This window comes from Mytilus trossulus, chromosome 11 (genome assembly GCF_036588685.1).
Source record: "Mytilus trossulus isolate FHL-02 chromosome 11, PNRI_Mtr1.1.1.hap1, whole genome shotgun sequence".
In the NCBI taxonomy this organism is placed as follows: domain Eukaryota; kingdom Metazoa; phylum Mollusca; class Bivalvia; order Mytilida; family Mytilidae; genus Mytilus; species Mytilus trossulus.
Window position 1 is genome coordinate 63,202,571 of NC_086383.1, and position 21,771 is coordinate 63,224,341.

The 21,771-nt window shown below is 34.2% G+C and overlaps 1 protein-coding gene across 1 annotated transcript in view; it reads left to right on the top strand.

The window, feature by feature from the left end:
* Positions 1-21,771, top strand: part of LOC134690229 (uncharacterized) — a 60,204-nt gene that overhangs the window by 12,935 nt on the left and 25,498 nt on the right. Inside the window, exons 7-8 of the mRNA XM_063550205.1 lie at positions 9,829-9,880; positions 16,635-16,877. Of these exons, the coding sequence (XP_063406275.1) occupies positions 9,829-9,880; positions 16,635-16,877 (295 nt within the window). The remainder of the gene's footprint in view (positions 1-9,828; positions 9,881-16,634; positions 16,878-21,771) is intronic.

Consider the following 21,771-nt stretch of genomic DNA (forward strand, 5'->3'; position numbering starts at 1 on the left):
GTTAAATGGGGTTTCTTACGGGCAGTGTTACTAAACACTGTATACTGGATAATTGGGGTTTCTTACAGATAATGGTACACTGTCTACTGGATAAATGGGGTTTCTTCCAGGTAGTGGTACTAAACACTGTGTACTGGATCATTGGAATTTCTTACGGATAATGGTACATTTTGTACTGGATAAATGGGGTTTTGTACGGGTAGTGGTACTAAACACTGTGTACTTGATCAATGGGGTTTCTTACGGGCAGTGTTACTAAAAACTGAATACTGGATAATTGGGGTTTCTTACGGATTATGGTACACTGTCTACTGGATAAATGGGGTTTCTTACGGGTAGTGGTAATAAACACTGTCAACTGGATAAATGGTGTTTTTACAAGTAGTGTTACTAAACACTGTGTACTATATAAATGGGGTTTCTTACGGGAAGTGGTACTAAACACTGTCTACTGGATAAATGGGGTTTCTTACGGGTAGTGGTACTAAACACTGTCTACTGGATAAATGGGGTTTTTACAAATAGTGTTACTAAACACTTTGTACTGGATAAATGGGGTTTCTTTCGGATAGTGGTACTAAACACTGTGTACTTGATAAATGGGGTTTCTTACTGGTAGTGGTACTTAACACTGTCTACTGGATAAATAGGGTTTTTACAAGTAGTGTTACTAAACACTGTGAACTGGATCAATGGGGTTTCTTACGGGTAGTGGTACTAAACACTGTGTACTGGATAAATGGGGTTTCTTACAAGTAGTGTTACTAAACACTGTGTACTATATAAATAGGGTTTCTTACAGGTAGTGGTACTAAACACTGTGTACTTGATAAATGGGGTTTCTTATGTGCAGTGGTACTAAACACTGTCTTCTGGATAAATGGGGTTTCTTACGGGCAGTGTTACTAAACACTGTGTACTGGATCATTGGAATTTCTTACGGATAATGGTACACTTTGTACTGGATAAATGGGGTTTGTACGGGTAGTGGTACTAAACACTTTGTACTGGATAAATGGGGTTTCTTACAGGTAGTGGTACTAAACACTGTGTACTGGATAAATGGGGTTTCTTATGTGCAGTGGTACTAAACACTGTCTTCTGGATAAATGGGGTTTCTTACGGGCAGTGTTACTAAACACTGTGTACTGGATAAATGGGGTTTCTTACAGGTAGTGGTACTAAACACTGTGTCCTGGATAAATGGGGTTTCTTACAGATAGTGGTACTAAACACTGTCCTGGATAAATGGGGTTTCTTACAGGTAGTGGTACTAAACACTGTGTACTGGATAAATGGGGTTTCTTACGTGTAGTGGTACTAAACACTGTGTACTGGATAAATGGTGTTTCTTACGGGTAGTGGTACTAAACACTGTACTGGATAAATGGGGTTTATTACGGGTAGTGGTACTAAACACTGTGTACTGGATAAATGGTGTTTTTACAAGTAGTGTTACAAAACACTGTGTACTATTTAAATGGAGTTTCTTACGGGTAGTGGTACTAAACACTGTCTACTGAATAAATGGGGTTTTCACAAATAGTGTTACTAAACACTGTGTACTGGATAAATGGGGTTTCTTACGGGTAGTGGTATTAAACACTGTCTACTGGATAAATGGGGTTTCTTACGGGCAGTGTTACTAAACACTGTGTACTGGATCATTGGAATTTCTTACGGATAATGGTACACTTTGTACTGGATAAATGGGGTTTTGTACGGGTAGTGGTACTAAACACTGTGTACTTGATCAATGGGGTTTCTTACGGGCAGTGTTACTAAAAACTGTGTACTGGATAATTGGGGTTTCTTACGGATTATGGTACACTGTCTACTGGATAAATGGGGTTTCTTACGGGTAGTGGTACTAAACACTGTGTACTGGATAAAGTAGGTTTCTTATGGGTAGTGATAATAAACACTGTCAACTGGATAAATGGTGTTTTTACAAGTAGTGTTACTAAACACTGTGTACTATATAAATGGGGTTTCTTACGGGAAGTGGTACCAAACACTGTCTACTGGATAAATGGGGTTTTTACAAATAGTGTTACTAAACACTTTGTACTGGATAAATGGGGTTTCTTTCGGATAGTGGTACTAAACACTGTGTACTTGATAAATGGGGTTTCTTACTGGTAGTGGTACTTAACACTGTCTACTGGATAAATAGGGTTTTTACAAGTAGTGTTACTAAACACTGTGAACTGGATCAATGGGGTTTCTTACGGGTAGTGGTACTAAACACTGTGTACTGGATAAATGGGGTTTCTTACGGGTAGTGGTACTAAACACTGTGTACTGGATCAATGGGGTTTCTTACGGGTAGTGGTACTAAACACTGTGTACTGGATAAATGGGGTTTCTTACGGGTAACGGTACACTGTGTACTGGATAAATGGGGTTTCTTACGGGTAGTGGTACTAAACACTGTGTACTGGATAAATGGTGTTTTTACAAGTAGTGTTACTAAACACTGTGTACTATATAAATAGGGTTTCTTACGGGTAGTGGTACTAAACACTGTCTACTGGATAAATGGGTTTTTTTACAAATAGTGTTACTAAACACTTTGTACTGGATAAATCGGGTTTCTTACGAATAATAGTACACTGTCTACTGGATAAATGGGGTTTTCTTACGGTTAGTGGTACTAAACACTGTGTACTGCATAAATGGGGTTTCTTACAGGTAGTGGTACTAAACACTGTGTCCTGGATAAATGGGGTTTCTTACAGGTAGTGGTACTAAACACTGTGTCCTGGATAAATGGGGTTTCTTACGGGTAACGGTACACTTTGTACTGGATAAATGGGGTTTCTCACAGGTAGTGGTACTAAACACTGTGTACTGGATAAATGGGGTTTCTTACAGGTAGTGGTACTAAACACTGTGTACTTGATAAATGGGGTTTCTTACGTGCAGTGTTACTAAACACTGTGTACTTGATAATTGGGGTTTCTTACAGATAATGGTACACTGTCTACTGGATAAATGGGGTTTCTTCCAGGTAGTGGTACTAAACACTGTGTACTGGATAAATGGGTATTCTTACGTGTTCACTAAACACTGTGTACTGGATAAATGGGGTTTCTTACGGGTAGTGATACTAAACACTTTGTACTGGATTAATGAGGTTTCTTACGGGTAGTGATACTTAACACTCTGTACTGGATAAATGGGGTTTCTTACAGGTAGTGGTACTAAACACTGTCTACTGGATAAATGGGGTTTCTTACGGGCAGTGTTACTAAACACTGTGTACTGGATAATTGGGGTTTCTTACGGGTAATGGTACACTGTCTACTGGATAAATGGGGTTTCTTACGGGTAGTGTTACCAAACACTGTGTACTGGATAAATGGGGTTTCTTACTAGTAGTGGTACTAAACACTGTGTACTGGATAAATGGGGTTTCTTACGGGTAATGGTACAGTTTTTACTGGATTAATGGGGTTTCTTACGGGTAGTGGTACTAAACACTGTCTACTGGATAAATGGGGTTTCTTACAAGTAGTGTTACTAAACACTGTGTACTGGATAAATGGGGTTTCTTACGGGTAGTGGTACTAAACACTGTCTACTGGATAAATGTGGTTTCTTACGGGTAGTGGTACTAAACACTGTGTACTAGATAAACAAATATATCGCTAGCCTTTTTACACTCAGGTTATGAGTTTAAGTCCCTCACATGGCAGGTCCTTTGACTTCTTAAATTCATGCAAGTAATCAGTTTTCCACACTTTTTGTCGTCATGCCTACAGATGTTGATATACAGTTTTAGGTTTACCGTGACAAATTATAGAACAATTTCGGAGTTTGTTCCAGTCTGAAGTTTTGTACAGAGTTATGGTCCTTTGACTTAAACAACAAAGGAAAGTAATCAGTTTTCAGCATTTTCACACGTTCATATAATGCTATGATGTCGTAGGTGTTGTCGTCAGCAGCGTCATCGTCCGAAGACACATTTGGTTTCCTGACAATAAATTTAGTTTAATTGATGTCTCTATGAAATTTTACCAGAAGGTTGAATATCACAAAAAGAAAGGTTGGGATTGATTATCGGGGTTATGGTACCAACAGTTAAAGAATTAGGGGCCAAAAGTAAGCATGTTTGTAGTTTCTGGACAATAACTTGTGTTTTAGTGTATGGATCTTTCTATTAAATAGTACTACAAGTTTCCATACCGCAAAGAGAAGGCTGGGAATGAGTTTGGGGGAATTTTTTTTCAAATTGTTTTGGGGGGTTGATATTTTTTTCAAAAATTTTTTGAAAAGTTTCAAGAAGTATTGCGCAATAGCAAGAAATCTTCAATAGCACTGTATTGCAAAATAGCACAGTATTGCGCAATAGCAAGAAATCTTCCATTGCGCAGTAGCACAGTATTGCGCAACAGCACAGTTTTGCGCAGTGGCACAGTATTGGGCAATATCACAGTATTGCGCAATATCACAGTATTGCGCAATATCACAGTATTGCGCAATATCACAGTATTGCGCAATATCACAGTATTGCGCAAATGCACAGTATTGTACAATAGCACAGTATTTGGGCAATAGCAAGAAATCTTTAATTACACATTATTGCACAATAGCTTAGTATTGTGCAATAGCAGGAAAAACTTCAATTGAAAATAAAGACAAATCTTTTAACCAATTTTAACCCTTTCAACCCTATACACGGCATATGCCGCGATGACGTACACCGTTCGCCACTGCTATTCGCGGCATATGCCGCGATGAAAAAGGATTTTTCATTAGGACTCTTAAACCATTCGGTTTTCATTCGGGTTCTCTCTAATTTTTCATCGTTTGAATCTAGGATATGCAAGGTCTCATTTGCGCTTGAAATCCCCACAATTTTTATAGTAAAATCATGCAGTAGAAGGAAAATAGAAGGAAAATAAAAACAAATATTTTGACAAATGCAAATGGCGGAAATCGGAAACGAAGCTGTAAATATGGAAAAATTTCAGCATTTCCTTGGCGAAACTAACAACGAGGATTAGTTAAAAAGTTTCTTGTTATCTCAATGTATTTATTACATTAAGTTCGTGTGGGAAATATGATTTGATCGATCATTACGAGACGTAGAAAAAAGGGGGAAAACGGAGGTTGACTGAATTTTTTTAGGACGGAGCTATTTATTTGTGCCACTATTACATAAAACGTTATGTATGGTACAATACGCTACGGAATCAGGCAACTGATGTCTTCTTTACAATATGGCAGATAAAACAACAAAATAAATGAAGACTAAAAGTAGTTTTTATTCAAAATTCAACACAAATGTAATAAATTACACCTTTTACCTGTTAATTACCTGAAAACGCAGGTAACCTGATAAAAATTTCAGTAAAATAATTGCCTAACATTACAGTTCATGCTTTCCTGAGCATTTTTCATGCATTAACTTTCTCTGTATCTCATATAATAAAAAAGATACAGCAGTCTGAAAAGGAAAATACTGTTCTAATGAATGAACTAAAAAAAATGCAGCAGCAGCAGCCATTTTTCTATTTTTAGCTCACCTGGCCCGAAGGGCCAAGTGAGCTTTTCTCATCACTTGGCGTCCGGCGTCCGTCGTCGTCGTCCGTCGTCCGTCGTCGTCGTCGTCCGTCGTCGTTAACTTTTACAAAAATCTTCTCCTCTGAAACTACTGGGCCAAATCAAACCAAACTTGGCCACAATCATCATTGGGGTATCTAGTTTAAAAAATGTGTGGCGTGACCCGGTCATCCAACCAAGATGGCCGCCACGGCTAAAAATAGAACATAGGGGTAAAATGCAGTTTTTGGCTTATAACTCAAAAACCAAAGCATTTAGAGGAAATCTGACATGGGGGTAAAAATGTTTATCAGGTCAAGATCTATCTGCCCTGAAATTTTCAGATGAATCGGTTAACCTGTTGTTGGGTTGCTGCCCCTGAATTGGTAATTTTGAGGAAATTTTGCTGTTTTTGGTTATTATCTTGAATATTATTATAGATAGAGATAAACTGTAAACAGTAATAATGTTCAGCAAAGTTAGATTTACAAATAAGTCAACATGACCGAAATGGTCAGTTGACCCCTTTAGGAGTTATTGACCTTTATAGTCAATTTTTAACCATTTTTCGTTAATTAAAGTAATCTTTTACAAAAATCTTCTACTCTGAAACTACTGAGCCAAATTAATCCAAACTTGGCCACAATCATCTTTGGGGTATCTAGTTTAAAAAATGTGTGGCGTGACCCGGTCAACCAACCAAGATGGCCGCCACGGCTAAAAATAGAACATAGGGGTAAAATGCAGTTTTTGGCTTATAACTCAAAAACCAAAGCATTTTGAGGAAATTTGACATGGATAAAAATGTTTATCAGGTCAATATCTATCTGCCCTGAAATTTTCAGATGAATTGGACAATCGGTTGTTGGCTTGCTGCCCTCCAATTGGTAATTTTTAAAGAAATTTTGCCGTTTTTGGTTATTATCTTGAATACTATTATAGATAGAGATAAACTGTAAACAGCAATAATGTTCAGCAAAGTAAGATCTACCAATAAGTCAACATGACCTAAATGGTCAATTGACCCCTTAAGGAGTTATTGCCCTTTATAGTCAATTTTTAACAATTTTCATTAATTCGGTAAATTTATGTAAATTTTTACCAAATATTTTTCTCTGTTACTAATGGGCAAGGTTCATTATAGATATAATTGTAAGAAGCAAGAAAGTTCAGTAAAGTAAGAACTTCAAACACATCACCGTCACCAAAATACAATTTTGTCATGAATCCATTTGTGTCCTTTGTTTAATATGCACATAGACCAAGGTGAGCGACACAGGCTCTTTAGAGCCTCTAGTTTTGTGTAGCGTTGAAAGGGTTAATGGGATTAATTTAAAGTCTAATTTTTTTCAAGGAGAAAATCTTCAATTGCACAGTATTGCAAAAAAGCACAGTATTGCCCAACAGCACAGTATTGCGCAATAGCATTGTATTGAGCAATATCACAGTATTGCGCAATAACAAGAAATCTTCAATTGCACAGTATTGTACAATAGCACAGTATTGGGCAATAGCAAGAAATCTTTGATTGCACAGTTTTGCGCAAAAGCACAGTATTGCGCAGTAGCAAGAAATCTTCAATTGCACATGTACAGTATTGCACATACAAGGATTTCGGAAATTTGATTTCAGGGTTTATCTAAGTCAGCTTTACCGTGTGATGGGTTTTCAGATTGACCACTTGACAACTTCCTGTTTACTGAACACTTGTATGATTTTACACATGATAGCCAAGTTGAAACCGTCCCATGAAACTTTCGTCACATTTTTCTCAGGAACTACAATACAAGGATTTCTGAAATTTGGTTTCAGGGTTTATCTAAGTCAGCTATACCGTGTGATGTGTTTTCAGATTGATCACTTGACAACTTCCTGTTTACCGAACACTTGTATGATTTTACACATGATAGCCAAGTTGAAAATGTTTGTCACATTTTTCTCAGGAACTACAATACAAGGATTTCTGAAATTTGGTTTCAGGGTTTATCTAAGTCAGCTATACCGTGTAATGCGTTTTCAGATTGACCACTAGACAACTTCCTGTTTACCGAACACTTGTACGATTTTACACATGATAGCCAAGTTGAACATTTTCGTCACATTTTTCTCAGGAACTACAATACAAGGATTTCTGAAATTTGGTTTCAGGGTATATCTAAGTCAGCTAGACACTTGCATAATTTTACATTATTAATATTATCCACTTGCGGCGGGGGTATCATCAGTGAGCAGTAGCTCGCAGTTTACTTGTTTTTTCTTCAAAGTTTTTGAAAAGTTTCAAGAAGAATTCAATTGCACAGTATTGCACAATAGCACAGTATTGTACAAAGCACAGTATTTTGGAAATAGCAAGAAATCTTTAATTGCACAGTATTGCGCAACAGCACAGTATTGCTCAAAAGCGCAGAATTGCTCAATTGCACATTATTGCCTAATAGCACAGTACTGCACAATAGCAAGTAATCTTCAATTGCACAGTATTGAGCAAAACCACAGTATTGCACAATAGCACAGGGGGAGGGGTGTCAAAAAAAATTGGGGGGATTTTTTCCAATTTTTGGGGGAGGGGGGTTCATATTTTTTTCTTCAAAGTTTTTGAAAAGTTTCAAGAAGAATTCAATTGCACAGTATTGCACAATAGCACAGTATTGTACAAAGCACAGTATTTTGGAAATAGCAAGAAATCTTTAATTGCGCAACAGCACAGTATAGAACAAAAGCGCAGTATTGCTCAAAAGCACATTATTGCCTAATTGCACAGTACTGCACAATAGCAAGAAATCTTCAATTGCACAGTATTGAGCAAAAGCACAGTATTGCATAATAGCATAGTATTGAGCAAAAGCACAGTATTGCACAATAGCACAGTATTGAGCAAAAGCACAGTATTGTGCAATTGCAAGAAATCTTCAATTGCGCAAGAGCACAGTATTGCACAATAGCAAGAAATCTTCAATTGCACAGTATTGCGCAGTAACACAGTATTGCACAACAGCATAGCATTGCGCAATAGCAAGAAATCTGCAATTGCACAGTATTGCGCAATAGCAGAAAATCTTCAATTGAACATAAAGACAAATCTTTTAACCAATTTCAATGGGATAAATTAATTGCAAAATAGCACAGTATTGCACAATAGCAAGAAATCTTCAATTGCACAGTATTTTTTGTTAATCTTTTAACCAATTCTAATGGGATTAATTTAAAGTCTTCAATAATTTGGGGTTCTAACCTTGTATTACTATTTTGGATATTGGGCCCCATTTTTAAATTGGTCTACATTGAGGTCAAAAGGGTCCGAAATTAAAATTGGTTTGATTTCATCAAAAACTTGAGTTATTGCGGCTGTATGATATGCTGAATCTTATTGTGCATTTAGATTTTGTATTTTGGGACCTGTTTTTAAATTAGTCCATTTTAAGGTTTAAGGTTTGAAGGGTCCAAAATTAAATTTGATTTCAACTAAAATTAAATTTTTGGTGTTTTTTTATATGCTGAATCTAACCATGTTGTTAGATTTTGGATATCAGACCATTCTAGGAAAATTAAATGTCCCATTTCAAATTTTTAAGATCTTTAACCACATTTATTTGTGTCAGGAACCTATGTTATGTCAACAATTTGATCACAATCCGAATTCAGACAGTATCAACCTTGATTATTGTGTCCAAATGGAACCAAACTGTTCAGGGTCCGCGTCGTATCAGGCTGCGCTCAGCGAAGCATTTTATTTTATTTTGCTTTAAGATATTGATTTGATATTTGGTATATAGTTGTACCATGACAAGTTACAGATCAAGTTCAGAGTTTGTTCTGGTCTGTTGATTTTGTGCAGAGTTGTCAGTTCTGGGACGTAGGAAATTCGTTTGTAAATATTGGTGTAGACTATTGATTTTATTTGTACATGATTTGTATCTATACTTGTGTGTTTAATTATGATGAAGGACCAAAAAACATGGAGATTGAATACACAATCATCAAGTGTCATATCTATAAGGCACACTGATCAAAGTATCTATTTTACACAAATTTTATAACTTATTTCATGCATTCCAAATTTATGACACCACAATCTACTCTAGTACCTCGGATGAGTTGAACCTATGATAATTCGAATACTTTGGTCCATTACCTTCGTCATAACAGGGTTCGACTGTATAAAATGTGACACATTTTTATTGCATATTATTTTGGGGGGATAGATATTTTAGAGATTTAATAGTTTTACGAGTGACATTAGTGAAGATATATTAACATTGCATATTCCTCATTTTTTAGACTGTCATGTCAGAGAAATCTTCAGGTGTGACTGCTGGACAAGGGAGAGAAGGTAATTTATATTTTATACTCCAACTCCAGGAATTGCAGTATACATGTGTGTTGTACTATGTCCTGCAATTAACTGCAATGTATTGATGAGATTAGTCACTGTAAATGATAATAACAAACTATGGAGCTGTAGCGTTAGCAGCTTTCCAATAGATGAAATACATGACATAGTAAGTACTATTAGTTACACAGTGTTTAATTGTCCTAATACGATAATTTATCGGGTCAATAAAATTCATATCGGGTGAGGCGATAAATTCCGTTTTAGGACAATTGAACACTGTGTAACGAATTTATTCTGATTTTGCTATATTACATATTGATATCTTTAAATTCAATATAATGACAACATCAACCAAATATATTTTAGATATTTAATCTAAAACTGTGAAAAATTAAAATATTAGGACTATGGAGCAATTCATTTAAAAAAAATTTAATTAGGTCAATGGTAGAAGGGAGATAATCCCAATTGACGTAATAGTAAGGGAGATAATTCCTGTTGACGTAATAAATAATTGTACTGAAATTTATTGGGACAATATCAGCCAATCAAACTGCGAGAAATTACTCTAAATCAGGATAACATCAAATATATGGTCTTCTATAGGACTGACTTGGGACAGGCACATAAATAATGTGACGCGGTTAAACATGTTTGTGAGCGCTCAACCCTGGTGAAACAGCACAACATAAGAACAAACTATAAAAATCATTTGAAAACTTTTCTTCTATTCCTTTAACAATATTGTGGGAGTGTAAAATCTAAATTTAGAATCATGGTTTAAACTAAAACACAACTTGATGGTAAAAATTTAATTGGAAATTTCATCTTCATGATTATTTTCAAAATAAGATTTTGGGGTAAGTGAAAAAAATGCTATTGTTATTCTTTGCATATCATTTAGAAGTAGTAATTGATAATGATTAGTCAAATTTTCTTCTCAAGTTTTATTAAGGCCATAAAAAAGAATAGGTTTGTTTGCCCAAACCCTACCTACCCCAAAAAAGCTGCCTACTCAAATTCTTTTATTGTCCTGATTTGAAGAAGTTTTTTTTAATCATATAGGCATGAAGACTAATAAACACCCAATACTTCAATATCTTTTTTTTTTTTAAAAGAAAAAAGAAAATGCCTACCTACCTACCCACTGTCTCAACCTTTGGGTAGGTTTTGGGCAAACCAAAATATTCTTATTTGTGGCATTAAAGATAAGAATTAAAAGAGTTTCAATTAAGTTTATTGTAATTTTAACCCTTTTAATTTATATAAGGGTTATTCTTTTGACCGTATTACAGCCATAAATAAAATCTCAAGATAATATTTAGTATTTATATGTGAAATTCTGTAGAGTAATTTGTATCAATGAAAAATATGTTGTATGATTGCCAATGAGACAACTCTTCACAAGATACCAAATGACACAGAAATTAACAACTGTAGGTTACTGTACAGTCTTCAACAATGAGCAAACCCATACTGCATAGTCAGCTATAAAATGCCCCGAAATGACAAATGTTAAACAATTCAAACGAGAAAACTAACAACCCAATTTAGGTACCAAAAAATGAATGAAAAAAATGACTTTTTTGCCATCAGTACAATTTTGTATTGAACCGGAATTTAAGGAAAACAAAGGGCAAGGTTCACTTATGGCACAAAATGGCCTAAAATATCAACTTTATCATCAAACACCAAAAAGGTTATGATTTGATTTGTAAATAGGTCTATTGCAAAAGACTTAATGCCTAATAAATCAGTTCTTTTCATAAAAGTACATAATATTCTCCAAAGTAGGCCAATTGTGGACATTTTGTTAAAATACGGCGACTTTGTGCAATATTTAGACCTAAAAGCTTTAGGAAAACTTTGGCCGCCACCAAAAATTCAAAATTTTTGTTAATAAAAAGATTCCAATTTTGATGTAGAATTCATCAATATAAAAACTTTGTGGATCGTGGATGGAGTCCAAGGTAAATAATGCCAAAAAAGATTAAAACTATGGAAAAAGTTTACCAAAATTGACCTAAAATACAAATAATGTTTATTTCAGTGATCATAGCTTCATAAATTTAAAAGAAAGGTGCCAAAAAAATGCAATTTTGTCTCAATAGTATTATCACAAGTATTTCAATGCAAAATTTGTCATTTTTGGGCTGGACTTAAAAAATCGTAAAAAATTTAGGGCCAATTTTAACCCTTCGTGAACCTTCTCCTTTTGTCCTCAGAATATTAAAAATTTGTATTTAATCTTTATGTTCTACCAAGGACAAGTATAAGTTACTTGTGTTATATCATATGCTAAAAAAAAAGGAAATACACACTAAAGTTAAATAAATATCTAAAGAGCTTTTGTCTCACCTGCAATGAAAGTCACAAAAAGCAAGACGTAGGGATTGCTTTTCCGGCAACATTTCTGGCTCCAGCGTCAATAATTATTCAGTTTTCTGCTAAAGTAAGTAAGATAGGAACTATACTTGTCGACTTTAGAAACGCAACACTAGATGATTCTTTTTAATTGTAATTTGATTTCAAATTACATTATCAGTGTCTTCAAGCCTACTTTTCTACTTCTTTTACTAGATGTGCTACGTGGTGAACATTAATGGAACTCAATTCTTTTTATTACATTGCTACATATCTAATAGAACTATACAGCTTTTTATGTCTCGCCACCACTGTCATGCAAATTGCAATTTGATATTACTACATATTTTGTGAGGTATTCAGACTGAAACCATTGTTTCTTGAAAAGGACATCATATAAGATGTTATACAAGTATCAAGTTGTCCTATTTTCACAAAAGCAAGTTGCTGTACTGTAAATTGTTAATTAGTGTACACTTAGTCTTAGTCTTTTTAATCGATATTCTATTCCTAACATCTTTTTGCTAGATAATTTGATAATAAATGGTGGATTTTAAAAGGATTTCATTTAATTCTTTAACTAAAGTCAGTTATGTTTGATCTATGCTACATACAATCATTCTCTAAATTAAATTATGTGGCAAAAGTGAATGATTAAGTTATAAGATGTATTTTTTTCAAAGAATTGACTGAAGATGAAATCTGATTAAAAAAGATTTTCAATTAAATACAAGTCCTGGAGTATGGCAGACCTTATATGCCTCTGCTGGTGGACTGTACTTCGGTACTGGTATGAAAATAGGGATTTTTTTGTGTTATCAAAATTTGCTGTTACAAAATGTTAGAAATTATTATAAATTAAGGAATGTATCTCCCTCATTCATAGCTCTGATTCCTTTCGTGGATTTGGCTTTACTTTTTTGAACCTTTTGGATTAAAGCTCTTCATCTTTTATATAAGCTTTGGAATTCAAATATTTTGGCAACGAGCATCACTGAAGAGACATGTATTGTCGAAATGCGCATCTGGTGCAGGAAAATTGGTACCGTTAATGTTATTATTATCATGTCACTCAATCTGAGGATTTCAAATTAACACATCAAGGCAGGTTGATTAAAAGTTTTGGATAAGACATGTAAATAGAAACCAAAATATAGAATAAATAATTAAACAACACGATGAATTTTAGTCCAAAATGTCAGAATTGAAAGTAAAAGTCAAAATTAATTAGAGAAGCATCTTTTTTGTCGACCACATATGTATAAATAAACAAACAAATGTGTTTGTTTGTGCAGGAGTTATTAATACACAGCTATGTACATGATATAAGTTTGGAGTCATTGACTCCATAGATACATCATTAAATGGAATTGTGATTTCTGTCATACAAGTTTGTGGCTTGACACACTTGACACATGGTTCCCTCCACTTCTTGTATTTAATTGTGATTACTGTCATTCAAGTTTGAAACTTGACACATAACAATATAGTATATATGCCAATACACATAATTAACAGCGCCTGGTGATGTTTTATAGTCTGACCAGTTTCGGTCCAAAAAGGACCTTCATCAGAGGCAGAATGGCGGATTAATGTTTGCACCCTATTTATATAGATATGGTAACCGGCGGCTGAGTTAACCGGCGGCTGAGTTAACCAGCAGTTCAGATTTAACTGGCAGTTGAGGTAACCTGCGGTTCAGATTTAACCGGCGGTTGGTTTAACCGGCGGTTGAGTTAACCAGCGGTTGAGATTTAACCGGCGGATCAAAGTTATCCAGTGGATAACTATGTATTTTGTTGATATCTAAAAAGGTTCAATTATCCTTTCAGTGGGATTTTCCATGCTTACAGTTATCTATATTTAGCTAATGTGCATGTTACAGTAAACTTTCTTTACATTTTACCGTAAACTTTTCGACATTATACGGTAATCATGTGACCTGATGATATAACCATATTTGGGCTTTAGCATTGGGTAAAGGGTGCTTTAATAATTTAAGAAGTACATGATAATCATTTAGTCTTGATCTTTGGCTTATGATACACCTAAATATCAAGTCTTGGAATAGTATGTCAAGGTTGTCATGTGATCTTGATATTTGGCTTATGATACACCTAAATATCAAGTCTTGAAATAGTACTTCCTAGTAGTTGTGCAGCCTTGATCTCAGGCTTATGATACACCTGAATATCAAGTCCTGAAACAGTAATTCATGGTTGTCATGCAGTCTTGATTTTTGGCTTATGATACACCTAAATATCAAGTCTAATAATAGTATTTCATGGTAGTCATGCAGTCTTGACGTTTTAGCTTGTGATACGTCAAAACTACTACCCCCCCTCTAAACCAAACAAAATTTGGTTAAGGGGGGGGGGGGGGGGGTCTTATTGAAAATGCTTCATTTAAGCCTTTAGTACTCCTTTTAAGATCAAAGGTAGACGAATATTAATCCGCAGTGTTAAAAAGTTTTTCAACACCTTAATTTTGTAATGTAGGATAACATATATACATCAATTTCAGGTAATCGCTAGGCTTACGCTTAGAGTTCTTATGTCAGTGAAAAAATCAACAGCAAAATATAGGAAAGGTGTAGTGACATAAGAAGTCTCTAAACACATAACTCCAAATGGAGCTTTCGTTAGTAGAAGCCAAATTAACTATGTGTATCAGTGAGAAAAATGTAAAAGCATAAAAATATAGTAAACATACCAATACACATAATTAACATCGCCTGGTGATGTTTTATAGCCTGACCGGTTTCGGTCTAAAAAGGACCTTCATCAGAGGCAGAATGGTCAGGCTATAAAACATCACCAGGCGCTGTTAATTATGTGTATTGGTATATATACTATATTTTTATGCTTTAACATTTTTCTCACTGATACACAGTTAATATGGCTTCTACTAACGAAAGTTCCATTTGGATCTAATGTTTTGAAACTTGACACACTTGACACCTGGTTCCCTCCACTTCTTCTATTCAATTGTGATTAATGTGACTTTGTCATACAAGTTTGAAGCTTGACACACTTGACACCTGGTTCCTTCCACTTCTTGTATTCAATTGTGATTACTGTCATAGAAGTGTGAGGCTTGACACACTTGACACCTGGTTCCCTCCACTTCTTGTATTCAATTGTGATTACTGTCATACAAGTTTGAGGCTTGACACACTTGACACCTGGTTCCCTCCACTTCTTGTATTCAATCGTGATTACTGTCATACAAGTTTGAGGCTTGACACACTTGACACCTGGTTCCCTCCACTTCTTGTATTCAATTGTGATTACTGTCATACAAGTTTGAGGCTTGACACACTTGACACCTGGTTCATGTAGTGTTTGCTATATATGTATTTGTATATCAGTATAGAAAGAGGGATAACTCTGTTATATGTTGGAACAATTTATGTAAACTGCTTATCTCCCTTTGTACTGTGTTATATACAATATGCAGAGTTTCCTGTTATGTAATAAATGATGTACCTTCAATGGTGTTTGTTTGTGTGCCAGTATCAGGTTTAATCTGAGTGTTCTTTGTGACAGACACTATAGTTCCCTCCACTTCTTGTATTCAATTGTGATTACTGTCATACAAGTTTGAGACTTGACACCTGGTTCCCTCCACTTTTTGTATTCAATTGTGCATATACAAAGTCAGGTTAATACAAGTCAATTGTCAATAGTTTGAAGAGTTTTCACCGAATAATTCCAGTATATATTAACATTGATTATTAGAATTGACTATACAATTTAATATTGATAAGGTCTATGCTTTTCCAAAAAGGAAATACCTTACTATATTTCTTCTTATTGTTATTATTCTGCTGCCAAACTTTGACACAATTTCCCTCCTTAACCGTAAGACATCACAATCAGGTTCACACTTAATAATGTTATCTCAAATAGCTGTCTGGATCTCACCCTGTGAGTCTCAAAATTTTGTCAGTCCAGAGTTATCTGCCCAAAACCCAAACAAAAAATCTTGTTAGTAAAGAAATGCCTTAACTGTCATAGGAAGACCAAAACCGATGAGTGGAATTTGTTCAAGAACTCACCCTGTGACTTTGATTTATTTAAACCGAAAAAGATTCAAAGACTCCTTGGTTGGGTTATGCCCCTTTGAAAATTAAACAAAGACGTTGGCCACTCTAAATCAGAAACCGTAAGTCGTAGACACTTGGGATTTTCACCAATGTGATTATTCATTCATGTGACCTTGTAGATAACTGGACGTTACACAAACAACAATCAATCCATGTTTGACATAGACTTTTAATGATTTGTTAATGAAAAATATTGAGAACAAACTTTTAAATTGGTTAACAAATCTATATTAAACTTAGACTTAATGATATTTTTATAGAAAAAAGTTATAATTACAGATCCAATCCACACACAGACAAAGTCCGCTATGTTAAACAGGTTACTTGGCAGTGGAACGTATGTTTCCTATGACATGCGCTGTATGGTAACAGGCCAGTTCGCGGTCGGAAAATCGAGTCTTGTCAAGCTCTTAGCTGGTGATGTCGTCCCAGAAGGAAGACATCCTACCGATGGGATTTCCCTACTAGAAGGTCGCTGTGGCCTTGATGTAGAGACTAGAAGCTGGATTTATATTGATCCAGGTAGGAATATGTAGAACATTAAAACTTTTCTATTATATTTAGTCATAAGAAACGAGTGACCGGTGAAAAATAACGTTCTTCCAATTCTTGAACCAATGCATACAAACATCATTAACTTAGTCTTCTTTGCACAAATTTATCATATTTTTCGTGAAAATTTCGTATAATCGTCATTTTTTTTTTCAATCGGTCAGTTTTGTTGTGAAAATATGGCAGGTAATTAAAGTTCGAGTTTTGAAGCCAAAGTTTAACGATTGTCACCTGTTTGTCAACAATCGACAAAAGCATGGTAATTGAGCACGTGTTTAACATGTAAATTCAGATAATAGTTTATTTTAAGGACATCCATGCGTATTGTGATCACCAGATTTTTAGAGATGGGTCACACTGAGGTCACTTTGCATACGGAAAATATGTCGGGGGAATTGCTTCCTACAAGGAAGCAATTAAAATAAAGTAAACTTCTTCTAAATATGAATAAATTAAAGAATTTTCTTCAGAAAAAAGTATATGTACATAAGTTTCTTAATGAAAACTATCCATTGAGTTATAAAAAAAACATGCATTTTTTTGTTTAATTTGAGGTTTCTTATGACTTTGAATACCTCTTTCAGGTATCTTTCACCTCTCTATTAGCTTCAGAATCTTTATAACTTGAAAAGAGAAAGACATAGAAAAAACCTGCGGCTTATTGAACCAATTAAACGTTATACGAACTTAACACTATTGTTGGGATTGGTGAATGTAGTTTCTCTTATGATTTAAACAAAATTCTAGTCTGATATTCAGAAATATTGTCCTTTAATCATGTTAACGGTCATATTTTTGGCAATTTTTATATGCCTTAACTGGCTTAAGATATTGTTGTGCATTTTTTTTACTACACGGCCGTTATACTGATAAAAAAACAAAAAAACTTCTGCATATAATATTTGATTCTTACAGCAAGTTCAAAAGGATATACTATAATTTACTCATTGCATAGCTCTTTATTAGTACCCTACCGACGGAGTCGAAGGGAACTTCAGGTTGCTCTCTGTTCGTCTGTCTGTCCATCTGTCAATCACAAATCAGTTTTCCACACTTTTTATGCCCCAGCCGTTAAGTTTTACCCTTGTCCGTCTGTACGTGCGTACGTCCCAAAATTGATTTCTGTTCTCTAACTAAGCTGGCCTTAACCAAATGCTATGAAACTTATACAGAATGCCTATTACCACAAAACATAGATCAAGTTTGAATTTTGGTGGCCTCACTTTTACCGTTCTAGAGTTATGCCCTTTACATTTGGAAAAATTGCTGAATTTTTCGTTTCCGTTCTCTAACTTTAGTTTGCCTCAACCAAATGTTATGAAACTTTATATACACAATGCTTATTACCACAAAACAAAGATCAAGTTTTAATTTTGGTGGCGTCACTTTTACCGTTCTAGAGTTATGCCCCTTTTACAATTAGAAAAATTCCTGAAATATATGTTTCTGTTCTCAATTAAACTTTAGTTTGCCTCAACCAAATGTTATGAAACTTATGCACAATGATTTTTACCATAAAACTCAGATCAAGTACAAATTTGGGTAGCATCACTTTTACAGTTCTTGAGTTATATCCCTTTCTAACGTTATATGCAAGCAGGGGCATCATCTGTGTACCATGGACACATTCCCCATTTATCTTCTCCATGCTTGAATATATTGATTTTTTTTTCATCACTTGGCGTCCGTCGTCTGTCGTTAACTTTTACAAAGATCTTCTCCTGAAACTACTGGGCCAAATTTAACCAAACTTGGCCACAATCATCATTGATGTATCTAGTTTAAAATTTGTGTTTTATGACCCGGCCAACCAACCAAGATGGCCACCATGGCTAAAAATAGAACATAGGGGTAAAATGCCAGGGATGATTCCACTTTATAGTTTAGGGCCGCTAAGCGGCCCTTATATCTGCCAGCGGCCCAAAAAAAATGTTGGTGAATATAAATTCCCAATTCAGGAAAATAAAATAAAAATCGGTATTTCCGGAAAAGTTTCAGTCACTGATTACGGCAACTATAATTTTTCATAGTTTGTTGTCAAAACGTAGTAAAATCCAGATAAGAATACAGATTACGATCGCATTTTATTAACAACGATATAAAAATAATCCAAATAATTTTAAAGTTCACTGGTGCCTGGTGAAATTGCTGTAAATATCTTATCAATTAAGTATATCACCTTTTGTAATTGCTTTTCTGAATTCATCAATTGGCCAGTTCAATTTGAATCAAGGTATTAAAGTTTATAAACTTAAGATGATCTGTTGAAAAAATACTGAATGGATGATTTTTTTCAGTTGTTAATATGGCAAGCCGTTTTGTTATTTAATCTAACTCCAAGATATCTCATAAACTTCATAAGATATCTTATATAATAGTTTGTAAGATATCTTATAAAGTTTATAAGATATCTTACATAGTTCATGAGATATTTTATAAAATTTATGAGATATCTTTTATAGTTTATAAGAAATCTCATATAGTTTTCTTTATCAAATATCTTATAAATTGTATTAGATATCTTATAAACAATATGATATATCTTATAAACTATATATAAGATATCTTATTTATAAAGTATATTTATAAGATATCTTATTTCTCTAATTCTTCATCAATTTATCCCTTTCTGTACCCATTGTATAAAAAACATTTAATCAACGTGTGGTTTGTTTGATCTCAGTACTTCATTGGTTAAAATCCGATTATGACGTCAAATGTTCTTGCTTTCCTCAGAATTTCCTATTGTGACGGCATGAAAAAAGGTGACCATGCCTGATGACGTCACATAGAAAGAACACATCTTTTTGCAGATCATTCGAAAAGAAGGAATAAGTTTCCCTGCATAATGTTAGAAAATCATTAGAGAAACGGATTCCACCACCAAATCTCGTGTAATACGATATTTATCCTCTCTCGACAGTTAAATTTCATAAGATATCTTATTAAATATATAAGATACCTCATATAATATAAGATATCTCATATAATATATAAGATAGCTTTAAATATATATATATATAGATATCTCATATATATTAAATGAGATATCTTATAAAAATATATGTTATATAAGATATCTTATATATTATGAGATAATTTGAGATAATTTGAAATTTGAATAAATAGCTAAACTGCTTAAGTGCCATATGTTTATGTTAGCTGGTATATATGCCTTGTTTACCAAAGTTAAGATGATAGTGCATTATGTGCAATGGTATTCATGTATTACAACTTCCCTGGTCTGATTCCAATAACTTCTTCAATCAGTGTACAGGTGAAACTTAATATACATTTTCTGTTTTTACAGGTCAGGAAAATGATAGATTATTTCGTTTTAGATTGTATGCATAAAAAATTCCCAATTGGATGTTCAAGGGACCCATTTGAAAACACCTGGAATCATCCCTGAATGCAGTTTTTGGCTTATAACTCAAAAACCAAAGCATTAAGAGCAAATCTGACATGGATAAAATTGTTTATCAGGTCAAGATCTATCTGCCCTGAAATTTTCAGATGAATCAGACAACCCATTGTTGGGTTGCTGCCCCTAAATTGGCAATTTTAAGGAAATTTTACTGTTTTTGGTTATTATCTTGAATATTATTATAGATGGAGATAAACTGTAAACAGCAATAATGTTCAGCAAAGTAAGATTTACAAATAAGTCAACATGACCAAAATGGTCAGTTGACCCCTTTAGGAGTTATTGCCCTTTATAGTCAATTTTTAACCATTTTTCGTAAATCTCCATGATCTTTTACAAAAATCTTCTTCTCTGAAACTACCAGGCCAAATTAATCCAAACTTGGCCACAATCATCATTGATGTATCTAGTTTAAAATTTGTGTTTTTTGACCGGGCCAACTAACCAAAATGGCCCGTCACGGCTAAAAATAGAACATGGAGGTTAAATGCAGTTTTTGGTTATTACTCAAAAACCAAAGCATTTAGAGCAAATCTGACATGGGTTAAATTGTTTATCTGGTCAAGATCTATTTGCCCTAAAATTTTAAGATGAATGGGACAATCTGTTGTTGGGTTACTGCCCCTGAATTTGTAATTTTAAGGAAATTTTGCTGTTTTTGGATATTATCTTGAATATTATTATGGATAGAGATAAACTGTAAACAGCAAAAATGTTCAGCAAAATAAGATTTACAAATAAGTCAACAGGACCAAAATGGTCATTTGACCCCTTTAGGAGTTATTGCCCTTTATAGTAAATTTTAAACCATTTTTCGTAAATCTTACTTAACTTTTACAAAAATCTTCTCCTCTGAAACTACTGGGCCAAATTTTACCAAACATAGCCAGAATCATTATTAGGCTATTTAGTTTAAAAATTGTGTTTTGTGACCTGGCAAACCAACCAAGATGGCCGCTACGGCTAAAAATAGAACATAGGGGTAAAATGCAGTTTTTGGTTTATAACTCAAAAACCAAAGCATTTAGAGCAAATCTGACGATGGGTAAAATTGTTTAACTGGTCAAGATCTATCTACCCTAAAATTTTTAGATGAATCGAACAACTCGTTGTTAGGTTGCTGCCCCTAAATTGGTAATTTTAAGGAAATTTTGCTGTTTTGGGTTATTATCTTGAATATTATTATAGATAGAGATAAACTGTAAACATCAATAATGTACAGCAATTTAAGACTCAAAAATAAGTCAAAATGACCAAAATGGTCAATTGACCCCCTAAGAAGTTATTGTCCTTTATAGTCAATTTTTAACAATTTTCATAAAATTTGTAAGTTTTTACTAACATTTTCCACTGAAACTACAGGGACAAGTTCATTATAGATAGAGATAATTGTGAGCAGCAAGAATATTCAGTAAAGGAAGATGTACAAATACATCA